Source organism: Crinia signifera, chromosome 11, assembly GCF_055691185.1.
Source record: "Crinia signifera chromosome 11, ASM5569118v1, whole genome shotgun sequence".
In the NCBI taxonomy this organism is placed as follows: domain Eukaryota; kingdom Metazoa; phylum Chordata; class Amphibia; order Anura; family Myobatrachidae; genus Crinia; species Crinia signifera.
In genome coordinates, this window is record NC_139227.1 from 54,616,143 (window position 1) to 54,632,271 (window position 16,129).

Sequence of the window (16,129 nt, forward strand, 5' to 3'; positions counted from 1 at the left end):
AGAAACCCTGCATTTGTAAAGGCAGAATTAAGAATTTTAGTGCCCAGAGCACGCGAATGGATCGAATTGCCAACCAGGAAGCCGGGTGCCAGTGCAAGGAGAAACCTTTGGGACAAGATCACAGAGGAAGTGAACCAGGTGTCACCAGTGGTCAGAGATTGGCAAGCGGTGAAGAAAAGGCAAGTGTGTTTGTCCCCCTGATAATGTCATATGTGTGTACATATGTTACATGTATGTTTTGAGAATAATAGAAAGGTGTGTTTGTAGATAGTGCTACACTTCAATGTCACATGTGAACACAACCATGTCTAATAACCCACATTGATATATGAAACATGCACCATTGGTGTGATGTGAGGTTATGGGCACAGTTCTGCTCATGTGAAGTATGTGAAGTATGTGATGGGACAAGAGAAAATGTGTTTTGGAAAGAGTTGTTGTAACATGTTCCATATGATGCTACTGAAACAAGAATGACCAAACTGTGCACATGTAGCTGGTGAGAAACTACACATCCCAGTATGCCATCCCATAGTTAAATGACTCCATAATAACCACACTGTCAAGCTATGGTGGAATGTGTAGTTTCACAACAGGTGGAGGTGCATAATTTGGCCATGGATGATGTCATTTCTGCATAGTGATCTATGTATGTGCATTTAGTGGCCTAATGAATGAGATGAGACACTGAAATGCCTCCTAATGGAGACATTAATGTGTGTGTGGGACACATATGGCTAAAAAACATAAGATCACCCACACTAGGAAATGTAACGTAGTCATGATGTTCACTAGCACAGTGGTGCACATATCTCATGGTGATATTTGTATTTTTAAACTTGTAGGTGGACAGACTTCAAAACGACACTGAAGAGGAAGATGACTGACCGGTACAACCACAGCATGTCCACCGGGAGAGGTCCTATGCCAGATAATTTGGAGTATACCCCCCTGGAGCAGGACGCCTTGGACGTCATTGATGTGGCCGAGGTCAGGGGGATATCCAATATGGATAGTGAGCTCCCGGCGGAGGTCTTTGCTGCTGCTTTTGATGGTAAGTCACAGTAATGCATTGTATTTTGAAAGATATTTTTTTGTGCGTATGTGATGGTGACATTGTTTTCAATTTTTATCCTAGAAGAAGCAGAAACCCAGGATGAATCGGCAGCATCTTCCTCTGCAGAGCCACAGGTGGAGCAAGTGGTCCAGCCTCCACCAAGACGACACCCCCAGCCACAGGAGACATGGGATGAGAGCGTGATGGTGATGCTGGAGAGGATCGAGCAGCAAGGGGTGGATGCTGCGATCCGTCAGCAGCAGATTGGGGAATTTCTGGCTGATTGGAAGGCCACAAACAGGCAGCAGTGTGAGGCCTTCAACCGCATGAATGACACTCTGGCGGCTGGCATGCAAAGCATTGGCCAACACCTCAGCCGCCAGAATGACATTCTTGCGGAGCTGCTGACCACCGCCAGGTCCCTAAGGGACAATCCCCCATCTGCTGGCCCACCCCAAGCTGCTCCCCAACCTTCCACCTCTGCTGACCCTCCTGTGTCCACTAGGGGAAGACGCCACAAGCCATCTGAGCCAAAGGCCCCTGTCCCCAAGGCCCCATCTAAAAGGGGGAAAAAAGGGCCCAAATAATGAGACCTGGTTCACTTCCTCTGTGGTTGGACCCCAAATGTTTAAATTGCACTGGACATCCACTTCCTGAGTTGGCCATCGATCCATTTTCGTGCCATGGGCATTAAAGTTCTTATTTTGACCTCTACAAATGCAGGATAAATTTTTGGTGGTGTGTATCTTGCTTAGTATTCACCCTGGTTGTTGCAGTACGTATTCTGGTGTCCCCATTTCTTTCACCATTGCATTTGCAGGGTAACACATGTTTGGAGATATGCAACCTCTTGTTCTGGCTGTTTTTTTATTTTTGTGTCTATTTTATTTGTTTATTTGATTTATGACATTAAAGTGTCAAATAAGCTGTGATGCTGAACAGCAAATAAATTTATTTTACCAATTAAAACAAAATTGTTGTATGTGTAATTTCTTGTGTGAAACAAATACTACATTTATGTGTACTTACTGACCAGGGTATTTTTGAACATTTGTAGAAGTGTGGTAGAAGTTTCCCATGTGTAACCCTCTCCATGGCCATTCCCATGTTCCTATCCAACTTTTCCCTGCTAATTAGTTTGTGTCAGCACATGTGCAGAGCAACTTAATAGGTGAGAAAGCAGTTTGTGTGCAGGTGAGGTAGCTCCTACAGTAGTAGGTAAAAGCAGGTCCAGAACAATGCTTTCCTCATGGAGTGGGTGAGGCAGACAAACAAGGGTCAAAAGGTACATTTGTGTAGGAATGCATATGTGTCCTCCCTAAAAAAAGATGTGTGAATCGGCCAAACATGAGAAAATTGCTTGTGAACAAACATGTATAACTTTTTAAATATATATGATTTTACAGTGTCATAAGCAGATGTAGGAATCCTTTGTTAGAGAGATGTGAGTGCAATAATGTGATTGGTGGCATCTTACATCCAGAGTGTAGTCAAATCCAATTCATAGCAGATCAGATAGTGGTACACTTCTGTATTTTGGGTACTATACAAAGATTGTGTGCAAAATAGTGGGCATGGGCTTAAAACATTGCTGAAACATCCTTTGTAGGTGTTAGATGTGGTTTATGTTATTGTATCATAAATACAAAACCTATGTTTGTATTAGAGTGAACACGTTGACACATGTCGACTTGTGTAGATTGAGTGTGCTACTGTGTAAAGTCTATGAAAGCACGTAGTGAATGTGTATAACTGTTTAGCAAATACCTACCTTAGCATATATAAGCAGGTCTTAAAAAGATTCTTACCTTAAATTAAACAAACCTTTAAATGTAGAGAAGTATAGAAAGATAAGCTTCCAATGTGTTTGAGTGCTGTGTGTGGCTTGCAGGTAGTGAAATCATGGTTTGGACTTAATAGACTGCAGCATTGCTTATTACATTCAGGTGTATGTGTTTGAGTAGTAATCAGCGTTAATTAGCAAACCCAGGCGCACGCTGGCATGCGGTATCTGTAGGGGTGGTCTGAGCTGGCGGTTGGCGGCCGCCTGTTTTGTGTCCGAAATGAACGGTGCTTTAGGCGATCGTGCGGTAGTAGCACCGCTCATTTTTGGTGCACACCCCCGTGTACGCCCATATTTACGCCCATTTTCCCTCATTATTTCGGCCGCTCCCCTCATCACGCCCCTATGCCGCCCCCAATGCCCGTACACTCACGAACAGGTTTTTTCGCACGTAGAGACCCGTCCGTAAGCGTTGTGGAGTGTTCGCGCCTGCGCATTGGAGATGGTACGCATGCGCAGATCATGAAAAACCCCGGAACGTACGCGTACGGCCCGGCCGCACCAACCAGAATAAGGCCCATAGGTAGGCAGGTGTTTATACAGAACAGGTATAACATACAAAGGCAGGTGTATCATTATACAGAACAGGTGTAACATACGGAGGCATGTGTTTAATTATACAGAACAGTTTTAACATACGAAGGCAGGTGTATACACAGAACAGGTATAACATACGGAGGCAGGTGTATATACAGAACAGATGTAACATACGGATGCAAGTGTAAATACAGAACAGGTGTAACATACGGATGCAGGTGTATATACTGAACAGGTGTGACACAGGGAGGCAGGTGTATATACAGAAGTGGTGTAACAATCGGAGGCAGGTGTAACAAATGGAGGCAGGTGTATATACAGAACAGGTGTAACATATGGAGGCAGGTGTATCATTATACAGAACAAGTGTAACATACGGAGGCAGGTGTATATACAGAAAAGGTATAACATACGGAGACAGGTGTATATACAGAACAGGTGTAACATACGGAGGTAGTTATATCATTATACAGAACAGGTATAACATACGGAGGCAGGTGTATCATTATACAGAACAAGTGTAACATACAGAGGCAGGTGTATATACAGAACAGGTGTAACATACAGAACAGGTGTAACATACAGAGGCAGGTGTATAGAGAGAACAGGCATCACATAGGGAGGCAGGTGTATCATTACACAGAAGTGTTGTAACACACGGAGTAAGGTGTATCATTATACAGAAGAGGTGTAACATACGGAGGCAGGTGTTTATACAGAACAGGTATAACATACGAAGGCAGGTGTATCATTTTACAGAACAGGTATAACATATGGGTGGAAATTTACTAAAGGAAATTTGTAAAATATAGGTGTATTTGTATCCAGAAATACACTCATTTTTGACATTTACTATCCCGAAAATACGGCAATTCGTATTCGTAATGATGTGCTATCAATACGAATACGAATTACCGTATTTTCGGGATAGTAAATGTCAAAAATAAGTGTATTTCTGGATACAAATACACCTATTTTTTTACAAATTTCCTTTAGTAAATTTCCCCCATGGTGACAGGTGTATATACAGAACAGGTGTATCATTATACAGAACAGATGTAACATACGAAGGCAGGTGTTTATACAGAACAGGGATAATATACGAAGGCAGGTGTATCATTATACAGAACAGTTGTAATGTACGGAGGCAGGTGTATACACAGAACAGGTGTAACATATGGAGGCAGGTGTATCGTTATACAAAACAGGTGTAACATACAGGGGTAGGTGTATATACAGAACAGGTGTAACATACGGAGGCAGGTGTATCATTATACAGAAGTGTTGTAACACACGGAGTAAGGTGTATATACAGAAGTAGTGTAACGTACAGAACCGGTGTAACAAACGGAGCAGGTGTATCATTAAACAGAAGTGGTGTAACACACAGTCAGGTGCATATACAGAACTGGTGTAACATACTCCCGTATGTTACACAGCTGTATCATTATGCAGAAGTGGTGTGACACAGGGAGTCAGGTGTATATACAGAACAGGTGTAACATACGGAGGCAGGTGTATCATTATACAGAAGTGGTGTAACACAGGGAGGCAGGAGTATATACAGAACAGATGTAACATACGGAGGCAGGTGTATATACAGGAGTAGTGTAACATACGGAGGAAGCTGTATATACGTAACAGGTATAACATACGGAGGCAGGTGTATATACAGAAATGGTGTAACACAAGGAGGCAGGTGTATATACAGAACAGGTGTAACATACGGAGGCAGGTGTATATACAGAACAGATTAACATACAGAGGCAGGTGTATTATTATACAGAACAGGTGTAATATACGGAGGCATGTATATCATTATACAGAACATGTATAACATAAGGAGGCAGGTGTATATACAGAACAGGTGTAACATATCCCCGTATGTCACACAGGTGTATCATTATGCAGAAGTGGTGTAACACAGGGAGTCAGGTGCATATACAGAACAGGTGTAACATATGGAGGCAGGTGTATCATTATACAGAAGTGGTGTAACACAGGGAGGCAGGTGTGTATACAGAACAGGTGTAACATACGGAGGCAGGTGTATATATAGAACAGGTGTAACATACGGAGGCAGGTGTATATACAGAACAGGTGTAACATACGGAGGCAGGTGTATATACAGAACGGGTGTATTCAGAGCAGGATCATGCGCTCAGATTCCCCTGCTCTCAGCATCAGGCCCATTGGATAATTAGGGGCATCCATGTGTCATATGAATCCTTTGGGGTAAGCCTCCTGTCCCCTGAGCAGGCATAGACAGATGCTGAGGACTCCGGGTGCAGCACGGCTTCCCCTCAGTATCATGCAAACTACTTATCCTGCTGTTAACCCATCCTGTTGCTCTGCTTATAGGACAGAAACGGGTACATTGATGAGAATGAACTGGATGCCTTACTGAAAGATTTCTTTGAGAAGAACAAAAAGGTGAGCAGGCTAATGTGGTAGGTGACATAGTGGAGTGATTGATTGTGGTGGGTCACAATGGGGTGAGTGATAATGATGCTTGTGTTATCCCTGTACATGAGACAGCAGGCATACATGATGTAACATAACGGGGTACAGGATGATAATGCGGGTGGGTCTAAGATAATGGGGTACATGATGACAATACGGGTGGGTAAAAGATAATGGTGTACATGATAATGCAGGTGGGTATAAGATAATGGGGTACATGATGAGAATGCAGGTGTATGTGGTACATGATGAGAAAGTGGGTGTGTATAAGATAACGGGGTACATGGTGGGAATGCAGGTGTATGGGGTACATGATGACAATGCTGGTGGGTATAGGATAACATGGTATATGATGGGAATGTGGGTGTAAGATAATGGGGCACATGATGGGAATGCTAGTGTTTGGGGTGATCTCATTATGTTGTCTGATTGTAGGAGGTGAACATCCAAAACCTGACCGGCTACCGGCAGAGCATTATGTCGCTGTGTGACGGGGGGCGTCTGTACCGCAAGGAGCTGGAGATTGTACTTTGCAACGACTCTTCCTCCGTCAAGTAGTTGGGAGACCCTAGTTTTACACAACTGCACTGCACTGCGCTCCTGTATCTTGCCCCACCCCCACCACTGACAGGGGAGAGCGTGCCACGTGTGAGAGATGGGGGAAAGAGTGCCACGTGTGAGAGACAGAGAGAGTGCCATGTATGAGAGAGGGGGAGAGAGTGCCACTTGTGAGAAACAGGGAGAGAGTGCCGCATGCGAGAGACGGGGGAGAGAGTGCCGCATATGAGGGACGGGGTAAGAGTGCCGTGTATGAGAGATGGGGAAAGAGTGCCGCGTGTGAGAGACGGGGGAGAGAGTGCCATGTATGAGAGACGGGGAGAGAGTGCCACGTGTGAGAAACAGGGAGAGCGTGCCACGTGTGAGAGATGGGGGAGAGAGTGCCACGTGTGAGAGACAAGGGAGAGAGTGCTGCGTGTGAGAGACAAGGGAGAGAGTGCTGAGTATGAGAGACGGGAGAGAGAGTGCCGCGTGTGAGAGACGGGGGAGAGAGTGCCACATGTGAGAGACGGGGGAGAGAGTGCCGCGTGTGAGAAACGGGGGAGAGAGTGCCGTGTGTGAGAGACGGGGGGAGAGAGTGCCGCGTGTGAGAGACTGGGGAGAGAGTGCCGCGTGTGAGAGACGGGGGAGAGAGTGCCGAGTATGAGAGATGGGAAGAGAGTGCCATGTGTGAAAGATGGGGAGATAGTGCTGCATGTGAGAGATGGGCAGAGTGAGAGACGGGCATGAGAGATGGGAGAGAGCGTTCCACGCGTGAATGACAGGGGTTTGAAGTGTGCCACGTGTGGGAGGCGGAGGAGAGAGTGCCACGTGTGACAGATAAAGGAGAGAATGCTGCGTGTGAGAGATGTGGGAGAAAGTGCTGTATTTAAGAGACAGTGGAGTGCAACGTGTGAGAGATGGGGGGGGGGTGCGAAGAGAGACAGAGGAAGAGAGTGCCATGTTTGGGACAGATAGTGTATGTGAGGAAGAATGTGAGACTGGCGTAGTATAAACAGAATAAGAAATAAAAGACAGGAGAGAGTATGATATGTGTGTTGTGTGTGACAGTAGAGTATATGATATCAGAGTGTTGTGTATGATGTCAGAGTTGTGTGTGACAGAAGAGAGTATGCTATCAGAGTGTTTTGTGTGACAGTAGAGTGTATGATGTCAGAGCGTTGTGTATGATATCAGAGTGTTGTGTATGACAATAGAGTGTATGATGTCAGAGTTTTGTATGTGACAGTAGAGTGTATGATATCAGTGTTGTGTATGATGTCAGTGTTGTGTGTGACAGAAAAATGTATGATGTCAGAGTGTTGTATGTGACAGGAGAGGGAACAATCTCCCATGTCTTACCCTCTGCCACCTTCCCACTGATCCAAGTCCCCCATTCTATCCATGTTCCATCTTGCTGAAGTGAGATGCCCCAGTCCCAGCCTGGGAGATTATTTGGGACCTGCTGCTGCCACTAATCTGCCTGTGAATAATTCGGCCATATGCCGTAGCCGAAGAGAGACTGAACGGTTCCTCCCTAGACTGCACCCCATGGTTCTTTTCCCAGTGCCTCGCCCCTGCCCCCCCCCCTCCCCCCGGCTGTTCTCCCCTGGACTTAGGATAAGGACCTGTCTCCGAATGCTTGGGGTCCTGCAGAGTGGATTCTCTTTCTGGGTTTTGCTTGTTTTCCTGTTTACTAAAGAATGAATAAAATGACAGTTCCTGTGTGTGGTCTCCTGGTATCACTGAGAAATACAACTGTCATTATGGTTTCTTGCTGCTGAGTCGTACGGCGGGGTGGCAATACTTCAGGCTTGCAGTATGGTGGAGTGGCAGTACATTGGGTTGACAGTATGGTGGGGCGAGAAGTAGAGCGGAGTTGTAGTGCAACGGAGTGGACAGTACAGCATGTTGGTAGTATGGCCGAATTGCAGTAAGGCGCGTAGGAAGTATAGCAGGGTGGGCAGTATGATGATGTGGCAGTATGGCAGAGTTTGCAGTAAGGTGGCGTGGCAGTACGGTGGGGTGGGTGGAACACTTTACTTGTCTGGTAATGTGCACAGAGTTATCAAATTGGAGGAAGATGCAACATTTGGGACGTTTCCCTGAGAGGGCATGACCCGAGGCTGATTACTATGACCCTCAGACACCGTGGGACAGGAAATGCCTTTTTAGACCATTCCTGTTTACAGCCCAGCAGGTTGTTTTTGTAGGTGGTCAACTTGTCCCACTTCTGTACGTGTTTGCAACTGAACCTTTCATAGGAAGGATTAGGGGGCCCATTTATCAAACCATATTTGCGGCTAAATCCCTGAAAACACCCGTTTTCGGGGTTTAGCCGCAAATATTAAGTATCTCCTAAATGTATCAAAGGGGGATCGCAGCAGGGATCTCCGATCCCTGCTGCAATCCCCCCTGCACCGCCGCCGGCCGCATCCCCCATAGGTTTCTATGGGGCATGCAAAGCTGCCCGATGTATTAACATTCTGATATGGCGATAGCCCATTGCAGCCTATGGCTGCGGGATCACACTGTCGAGCGGGGCAGTGCGGTCACAGGGGTCGGCGGGGGTCAGCGCATAACCGCGCATGCGCAGACCCCCGGCTTCTGGGTCAGGGCTTAGCAGGGACGGGGGGACGGGTTCCTTTCGGAGCCCTGTCCCTGCGCCCTTTTAATGATACATTCAGGCGGTGTACTTCAACACCGCAATGCGATGCCACTGCGCCGGCATCTCAATATGTTGATAAATGCGCCCTTTAGAGCGGCATGGTGAGAGGGGTGCAGCTAAGCCCTATGTCCCCCTAGAAGGTATAAGCCTATTGTTACCAGTGGGATAAAGTTCGAAGGACCCAAGATGGGTGGATTCCCAGAAAAGTACTTCAACAAATTGACTTTAATATTAAAGAATTAATTTAATAAAGTATACTTATCAACGGTTATTATCAGCAGGATTTCCAATGCAGCATACACATCCGCAAACTCAGGAACCCTGCCCTCCAGAGGCTGAGTTGGTTTCATTTCATCCTGGCATTTCTGCAGTAGTGTTTCATCCAAGAATGAGTGTACTTTAACACTGACAGGGACCTGGTTTTTCTAGGCTACAGAACAACTAAGTAAGTTGTTTTGTAAGTGCAAAGTCTACACTGTAATATCATCATAAATGCAAATAACAGTAGATGGAACTGTTGCCTCAATTATAAATGTAAGGAATAGCACATAAATTACAGCAGATGGCACTGTTGCCTCAATTATGAATGATCAAACTAATATATTGACAATTTTGAACGTATTAAATGTATTAGAGTCGATTAAAGACACAATGTGAATGTGTTGTCCCAGGAAAAAACAAGGTTGAAAGACACTTCACTTAGTTTAACCAGACAGTGACCTTCGTCTAATGGGAAAAACATATGTTAGGAACTAAAACATCCTATAGCAGATTATTATAAGGGCACGGTAGTGCCCTTATATTAAGGCTGAATCCAACGAACGGATTTTTCCCATAGGGAACTTTTCGGATGGGGGCATGGTGTTTGAGGGACTGCACCTCAAAAGTGACTGGGCGTACGGAGCTGAAATTTGGCATGTACGCGTAGAATCGTCAACCGGTGCTGCGTGCCAAATTTCAGGGCGAAATATTAAAAAATGACCAATTGGGAGCGATCTAAACTTCCAACTGTCAGTTTTTTTCTGACACTTCAGAAATTACACTGTCACCCATGTTAGTCTATGAGGTTTTTTTTGGGAAGGCATAACTCGGGGTAGAGGAACAATTGAGACTTGGGGTTTGTTTTATTAGGTAGATATTGTCCCAGTGGAGTGCCTTTTGGGGTTGAGGATTTTCAGATAGGTGCAGTTTTTTTATAATTTAGTGAAACGTCCCCCATTATAAAGATAGGAGAGCTCAACTTGTTGCGCATGCGCAGACGGTCGCAGGTAGGGGGAGCAGTACACTGAAGGTGAAGAGCTTCACTTCGGTGTACCAAGATGGCCGACTTTGAAGCACTAGGAACTGCTCCGGCCAGAAACTCCTCCACATGTGCGACATGTAATGGCAGTGACCAGATGAGGAGGGGGCGCTGATACAGAAGGTAACACAATTACATTACACACAAACACAGTGCACACAGGCAGCCTTGAACCGAGTGACACTCCAGCCTCCAGGACCAAGAGCAGCATCAGGGTGTTGCCGCCAGCAGTCCGTGCGGGAGAGGAGTCCCCACTCCCAGTGCAGGAGCAGCAGCCCGTCCCCTCCCCGTGCAGTACACCCACACACCCGTGACTTGCCACTTACAGCCGGGGCACCCGATCACGCTGCCTGCCTGAGCTGAGATCGGGGTAGCCTCCTGCCAGCACAGCCAGAGTGTAGTTTAGGCTACATGGTGGAGGGGGAGCACCGGAGCTACTGCAGAGCAGAGGTACTGCTAGCTGCCAGCAGCTAAACTGACCTTATTAGGCTCAGGCTGCATTGGGAGGGATCGTGGGAGTGGATGCAGAGGCTCCGCTGAACTTAGGAAACAGGTACATTGTGTAAAGAGCCTTTCTGGCTGCCACTAACAAATATGGTGGACTGTGGAGGCATGCTGCTGGTTAAGCCCTCACGCTACAGCTGCTCATCCAGGGGCGTAACTACCGAGGCCATCTATATACAATGCATTGTTAATATGCTCGAAGCCCTTGCCATTTGTATGCTGTCGTCCAAGCCCCGCCCACCCACGGCCCGTGAAGCCCCGCCCACCCACGGCCCGTGAAGCCCCACCCACGGCCCGTGAAGCCCCGCCCACCCACGGACCGTGAAGCCCCGCCTCCATTTTTAGTGAAGTGCGTCTGAGAATTGAAGAGCCACAGAGGCTGAGCTGCATGGTACAAGTACTGAAGAAATGCCTGGCTGAGGAAGCCAGGGCAGCTGTCACTGCCTGTGAGGTGAAATCTGCATGCATCCCAGGGCCACAGGTCAGTAATCTGGGTTCTAGCCCAATTTCCTTTGCCTTCACCCCCCCTCCTCCCCCCTTCACTTTCACCATAGCCTCACATGCACAGTGGCCCATAGCTGCACACCCACACTGCCCCATGGCTGCACACCCACACTGCCCCCATAGCAGCACACGCACGCACTGCCCCCATAGCAGCACACGCACGCACGCACTTCCCCCATAGCAGCACACGCACGCCCGCACTTCCCCCATAGCAGCACATGCACGCACTTCCCCCATAGCAGCACACGCATGCACTTCCCCCATAGCAGCACACGCACGCACTTCCCCCATAGCAGCGCACGCACGCACTTCCCCCATAGCAGCGCACGCACGCACGCACTTCCCCCATAGCAGCACACGCACGCACGCACTTCCCCCATAGCACACGCACGCACGCACTTCCCCCATAGCAGCACACGCACGCACTTCCCCCATAGCAGCACACGCACGCACTTCCCCCATAGCAGCACACGCACGCACTTCCCCCATAGCAGCACACGCATGCACTTCCCCCATAGCAGCACACGCACGCACTTCCCCCATAGCAGCACACGCACGCCCTTCCCCCATAGCAGCCCACGCACGCACTTCCCCCATAGCAGCCCACGCACGCACTTCCCCCATAGCAGCCCACGCACGCACTGCCCCCATAGCAGCCCACGCACGCACTGCCCCCATAGCAGCCCACGCACGCACTGCCCCCATAGCAACACACGCACATGTGCGTGTACGGGGTGTAATACACAGGCGCAGTCACTACATACGGGGTGTAATACACAGGCGCAGTCACTACATACGGGGTGTAATACACAGGCGCAGTCACTACATACGGGGTGTAATACACAGGCGCAGTCACTATATACGGGGTGTAACACACAGGCGCAGTCACTACATACGGGGTGTAATACACAGGAGCAGTCACTATATATGGGGTGTAATACACAGGAGCAGTCACTATATACGGGGTGTAATACACAGGAGCAGTCACTATATACGGGGTGTAATACACAGGCACAGTCACTGTATACGGGGTGTAATACACAGGAACAGTCACTGTATACGAGGTGTAATACACATGCGCAGTCACTATATATGGGTTGTAATACACAGGCGCAGTCAATATTTAGGGGGTGTAATACACAGGCGCAGTCACTATATACACCCCACAGGCGCTGTCACTATATACAGGGTGTAATACACAGGCGCAGTCACTATATACGGGGTGTAATACACAGGCGCAGTCACTATATACGGGGTGTAATACACAGGCGCAGTCACTATATACGGGGTGTAATACACAGGCGCAGTCACTGTATACGGGGTGTAATACACAGGCGCAGTCACTGTATATGGGGTGTAATACACAGGAGCAGTCACTATATACGGGGTGTAATACACAGGCGCAGTCACTGTATACGGGGTTTAATACACAGGAGCAGTCACTATATACGGGGTGTAATACACAGGAGCAGTCACTATATACGGGGTGTAATACACAGGAGCAGTCACTATATACTGGGTGTAATACACAGGCACAGTCACTGTATAGGAGGTGTAATACACATGCTCAGTCACTATATATGGGTTGTAATACACAGGCGCAGTCACTATGTACGGGGTGTAATACACAGGCGCAGTCCCTCAATGCACCCCCCCCGTGTGCCCCCTCAGTGCACCCCCCGTGTGCCCCCTCATGTGCGCTGTGCCCCCCTAGTGTGTACCCTGTGCCCCCCCTAGTGTGTACCCTGTGCCCCCCCTAGTGTGTACCCTGTGCCCCCCTAGTGTGTACCCTGTGCCCCCCCCCCCAGTGTGTACCCTGTGCCCCCCCCCCAGTGTGTACCCTGTGCCCCCCCCCGTGTGTACCCTGTGCCCCCCCCAGTGTGTACCCTGTGCCCCCCCAGTGTGTACCCTGTGCCCCCCCCCAGTGTGTACCCTGTGCCCCCCCCCAGTGTGTACCCTGTGCCCCCCCCCCAGTGTGTACCCTGTGCCCCCCCAGTGTGTACCCTGTGCCCCCCCAGTGTGTACCCTGTGCCCCCCCAGTGTGTACCCTGTGCCCCCCCAGTGTGTACCCTGTGCCCCCCCCCAGTGTGTACCCTGTGCCCCCCCCAGTGTGTACCCTGTGCCCCCCCCCCCCAGTGTGTACCCTGTGCCCCCCCCAGTGTGTACCCTGTGCCCCCCCAGTGTGTACCCTGTGCCCCCCCCAGTGTGTACCCTGTGCCCCCCCCAGTGTGTACCCTGTGACCCCCACATTGTGTGTACCCTGTGCCCCCCATGTGTACGCTGTGCCCCCTCAGTGCCCCCCTCAAGTGTGTACGCTGTGCTCATTCAGTGCACCCCCCGTGTGTACCATGTGCCCTCCCCCGTGTGAATCCTGTGACCTCCCCTGTGTGTACGCTGTGCCCCCTCAGTGCACACACCCCCTATGTGCGCTGTGCCCCCCGTGCGTACGCTGTGCCCCCTCAGTGCACCCCCCCAGTGTGCCCTGTGCCCCTCCCCCCTTGTGTGTGCCCCTCCCCCCCTTGTGTGTGTACACCGGGAACCCCCCCTTCCCTTCCTGCAAGTCAGCTGCGGGATTCCCAGGATTTGCGTGCTCGGTGCAAGTCATGATTTTGTCTCTACTCCTGCACAGGACACATGTCAGCCTGCTCTGTGCCGTTCCAGTCCCGGTGTTGGCTGTCAGAGGGGAGCAGAAGAGGTGAACCACGCAGTGCAAGCAGCAGAAGGTTAGGAAGGCTGCAGGGAACCTGGAACCAGAGGTCCGGACAGGATGAATGAAGAGCTGCAGAGCGGTGAATCATCCAGAGTGTCCCTCAAAAGCAGCCTCCTTTGAAGCATAGTGGACCAGGTTAGTAGCTTCTTCATACACCCTGAAGCCTAACACCATACCTCCCCAAACCTGCCATTAAGAGGGACAGTTCGCGCGTCCGGCCGTCTCCCAACTGCCGCCCCCACCACGGGACACTGTGGGACAGTTGGAAGGTATACTAACACTATCCCCCCAGCCTAACTCTAACTATACACCCCCCTCCCCCACGGCGTAACTATAACTATACATCCCACACCCCACCAGCCTAACACTAACTATACATCCTATTCCCCACCAGCCTAACACTCACTATACATCCCACTCCCCACATCCTAACTTCAACTATACACCCCTGTCCCCTGCAGCCTAACCCTGTCTATACACCCCCCACAACCCAACCATTCGCCTCCCACCTGCAGCCTAACCCCACCCATCCCCATCCCCACAGCCTAAACCTAACATACACTCCCCTCCGCAGCCAAACCATACATCCTGCTTCAGCCTATAACACTAATCACAAAGACACACACACCCCAGAGCATATAACCCTAACCACACACAGCCCACAGCCTATAACACTAACCATGCACACCTCCCGCAGCCTTTAACCCTAACCAGGGATGGACTTCCCACGTGAGGCACGGGCCTAGGGGCGGCACAAATTAAGGGCGGCAGGCAGCCAGGAGCTTCGCCCAGCACAGACAATGGGTCTGCTCCAACCCTCATGCCCACATCTACATTCTGCAAACGAAAATGGGATGCAGCTATAGCGGAGAAGGCCTGTTAGACGCGGCCACATATTCACACTGAGGCAGGAGAAGGTGGACGGGACTCGGGAGCTCATTCAGTGAGCCCGAGGCTACTGCCGTGCTCATTGTCGCTGCTGCTCTCTTCCGAGCAATGTCAGGTCGAGGCACTGGGTGGGCTCTACGTGGCGTTGGAGTGCTCTTAAACATGAAATCTGTGCTCCTGTCCATCATGCCCGGAAGGCGGCTCTTCGAGAACTCGTTGATAGCAGACTGTAGACGGAGGCTCCGGGCTGCCAACAGCACAATCACACGCAGCCTCAGTGATCTGCCAGGTGAGGGGTATCACTGCGTCGGCTAAAAGGGTCCTAACTCCTGCTCACTAGCTCTGGGTCTCTAAGCACCCCTTGCGCAGCTGCCCATAGAGACCCGGAGATAGTGTCCCGTGCCATGCGCTGTTGCTAGTGCTCCCTCCGTAGGTTCTTCCCATGCCGGTGTACACTTACTCCCGAATGGGGGGGGGCAAAAATGTGGTGCCTAGGGGTGGCCTGATTCTTAAATCTGACCCTAACCATACACACCCGCAGCCTATAACACTAACCATGCACACCTACTGCAGCCTATAACCCTAACCATACACACACATCCCGCAGCCTATAACCCTAACCACACACACACATCCCGCAGCCTATAACCCTAACCATACACACACATCCCGCAGCCTATAACCCTAACCACACACACATCCCGCAGCCTATAACCCTAACCACACACATCCCGCAGCCTATAACCCTAACCACACACACACACATCCCGCAGCATCAAGCTGGCAGGGTGTGCCAGCTTTGGAAGAAAAGTGCTACAAAAATACAAATATTTTTACTGCTGCCTCTGAGCAGCATGATCAAGATGGCGCCGCTGATGGCTGCCTAGGAGCTGTGCAGCTCAGCCAAATATGTTCCCTGTGTGATAACTGTACTGTCTCTGCTTGTATTGTTACCTACCTGGCTGTTTCGGCGACCAGTGGCGCCGCTGATGGCTGCCTAGGCGCTGTACAGCTCGGTGGGTATGTGTTCCCCACATGTAATGTTTTATTGTAATGTATGTAATGCCTTCTCCCCCTGCCCCCCCCCCCCCCCCCCTTCATCCCTGCCTGATGCTGCA

General features: G+C 49.7%; 1 protein-coding gene across 3 annotated transcripts in view; it reads left to right on the forward strand.

The window, feature by feature from the left end:
• Window positions 1-8,164, forward strand: part of CALB2 (calbindin 2) — a 234,397-nt gene extending 226,233 nt beyond the window's left edge. For all 3 annotated transcript variants that reach the window (XM_083164866.1, XM_083164867.1, XM_083164865.1), the window contains 2 exons: window positions 5,799-5,870; window positions 6,336-8,164. In XM_083164866.1, coding sequence (XP_083020992.1) covers window positions 5,799-5,870; window positions 6,336-6,458 — 195 coding nt within the window. In that variant the 3' untranslated portion in view covers window positions 6,459-8,164. The remainder of the gene's footprint in view (window positions 1-5,798; window positions 5,871-6,335) is intronic.
• Window positions 8,165-16,129: the final 7,965 nt, after the last annotated feature.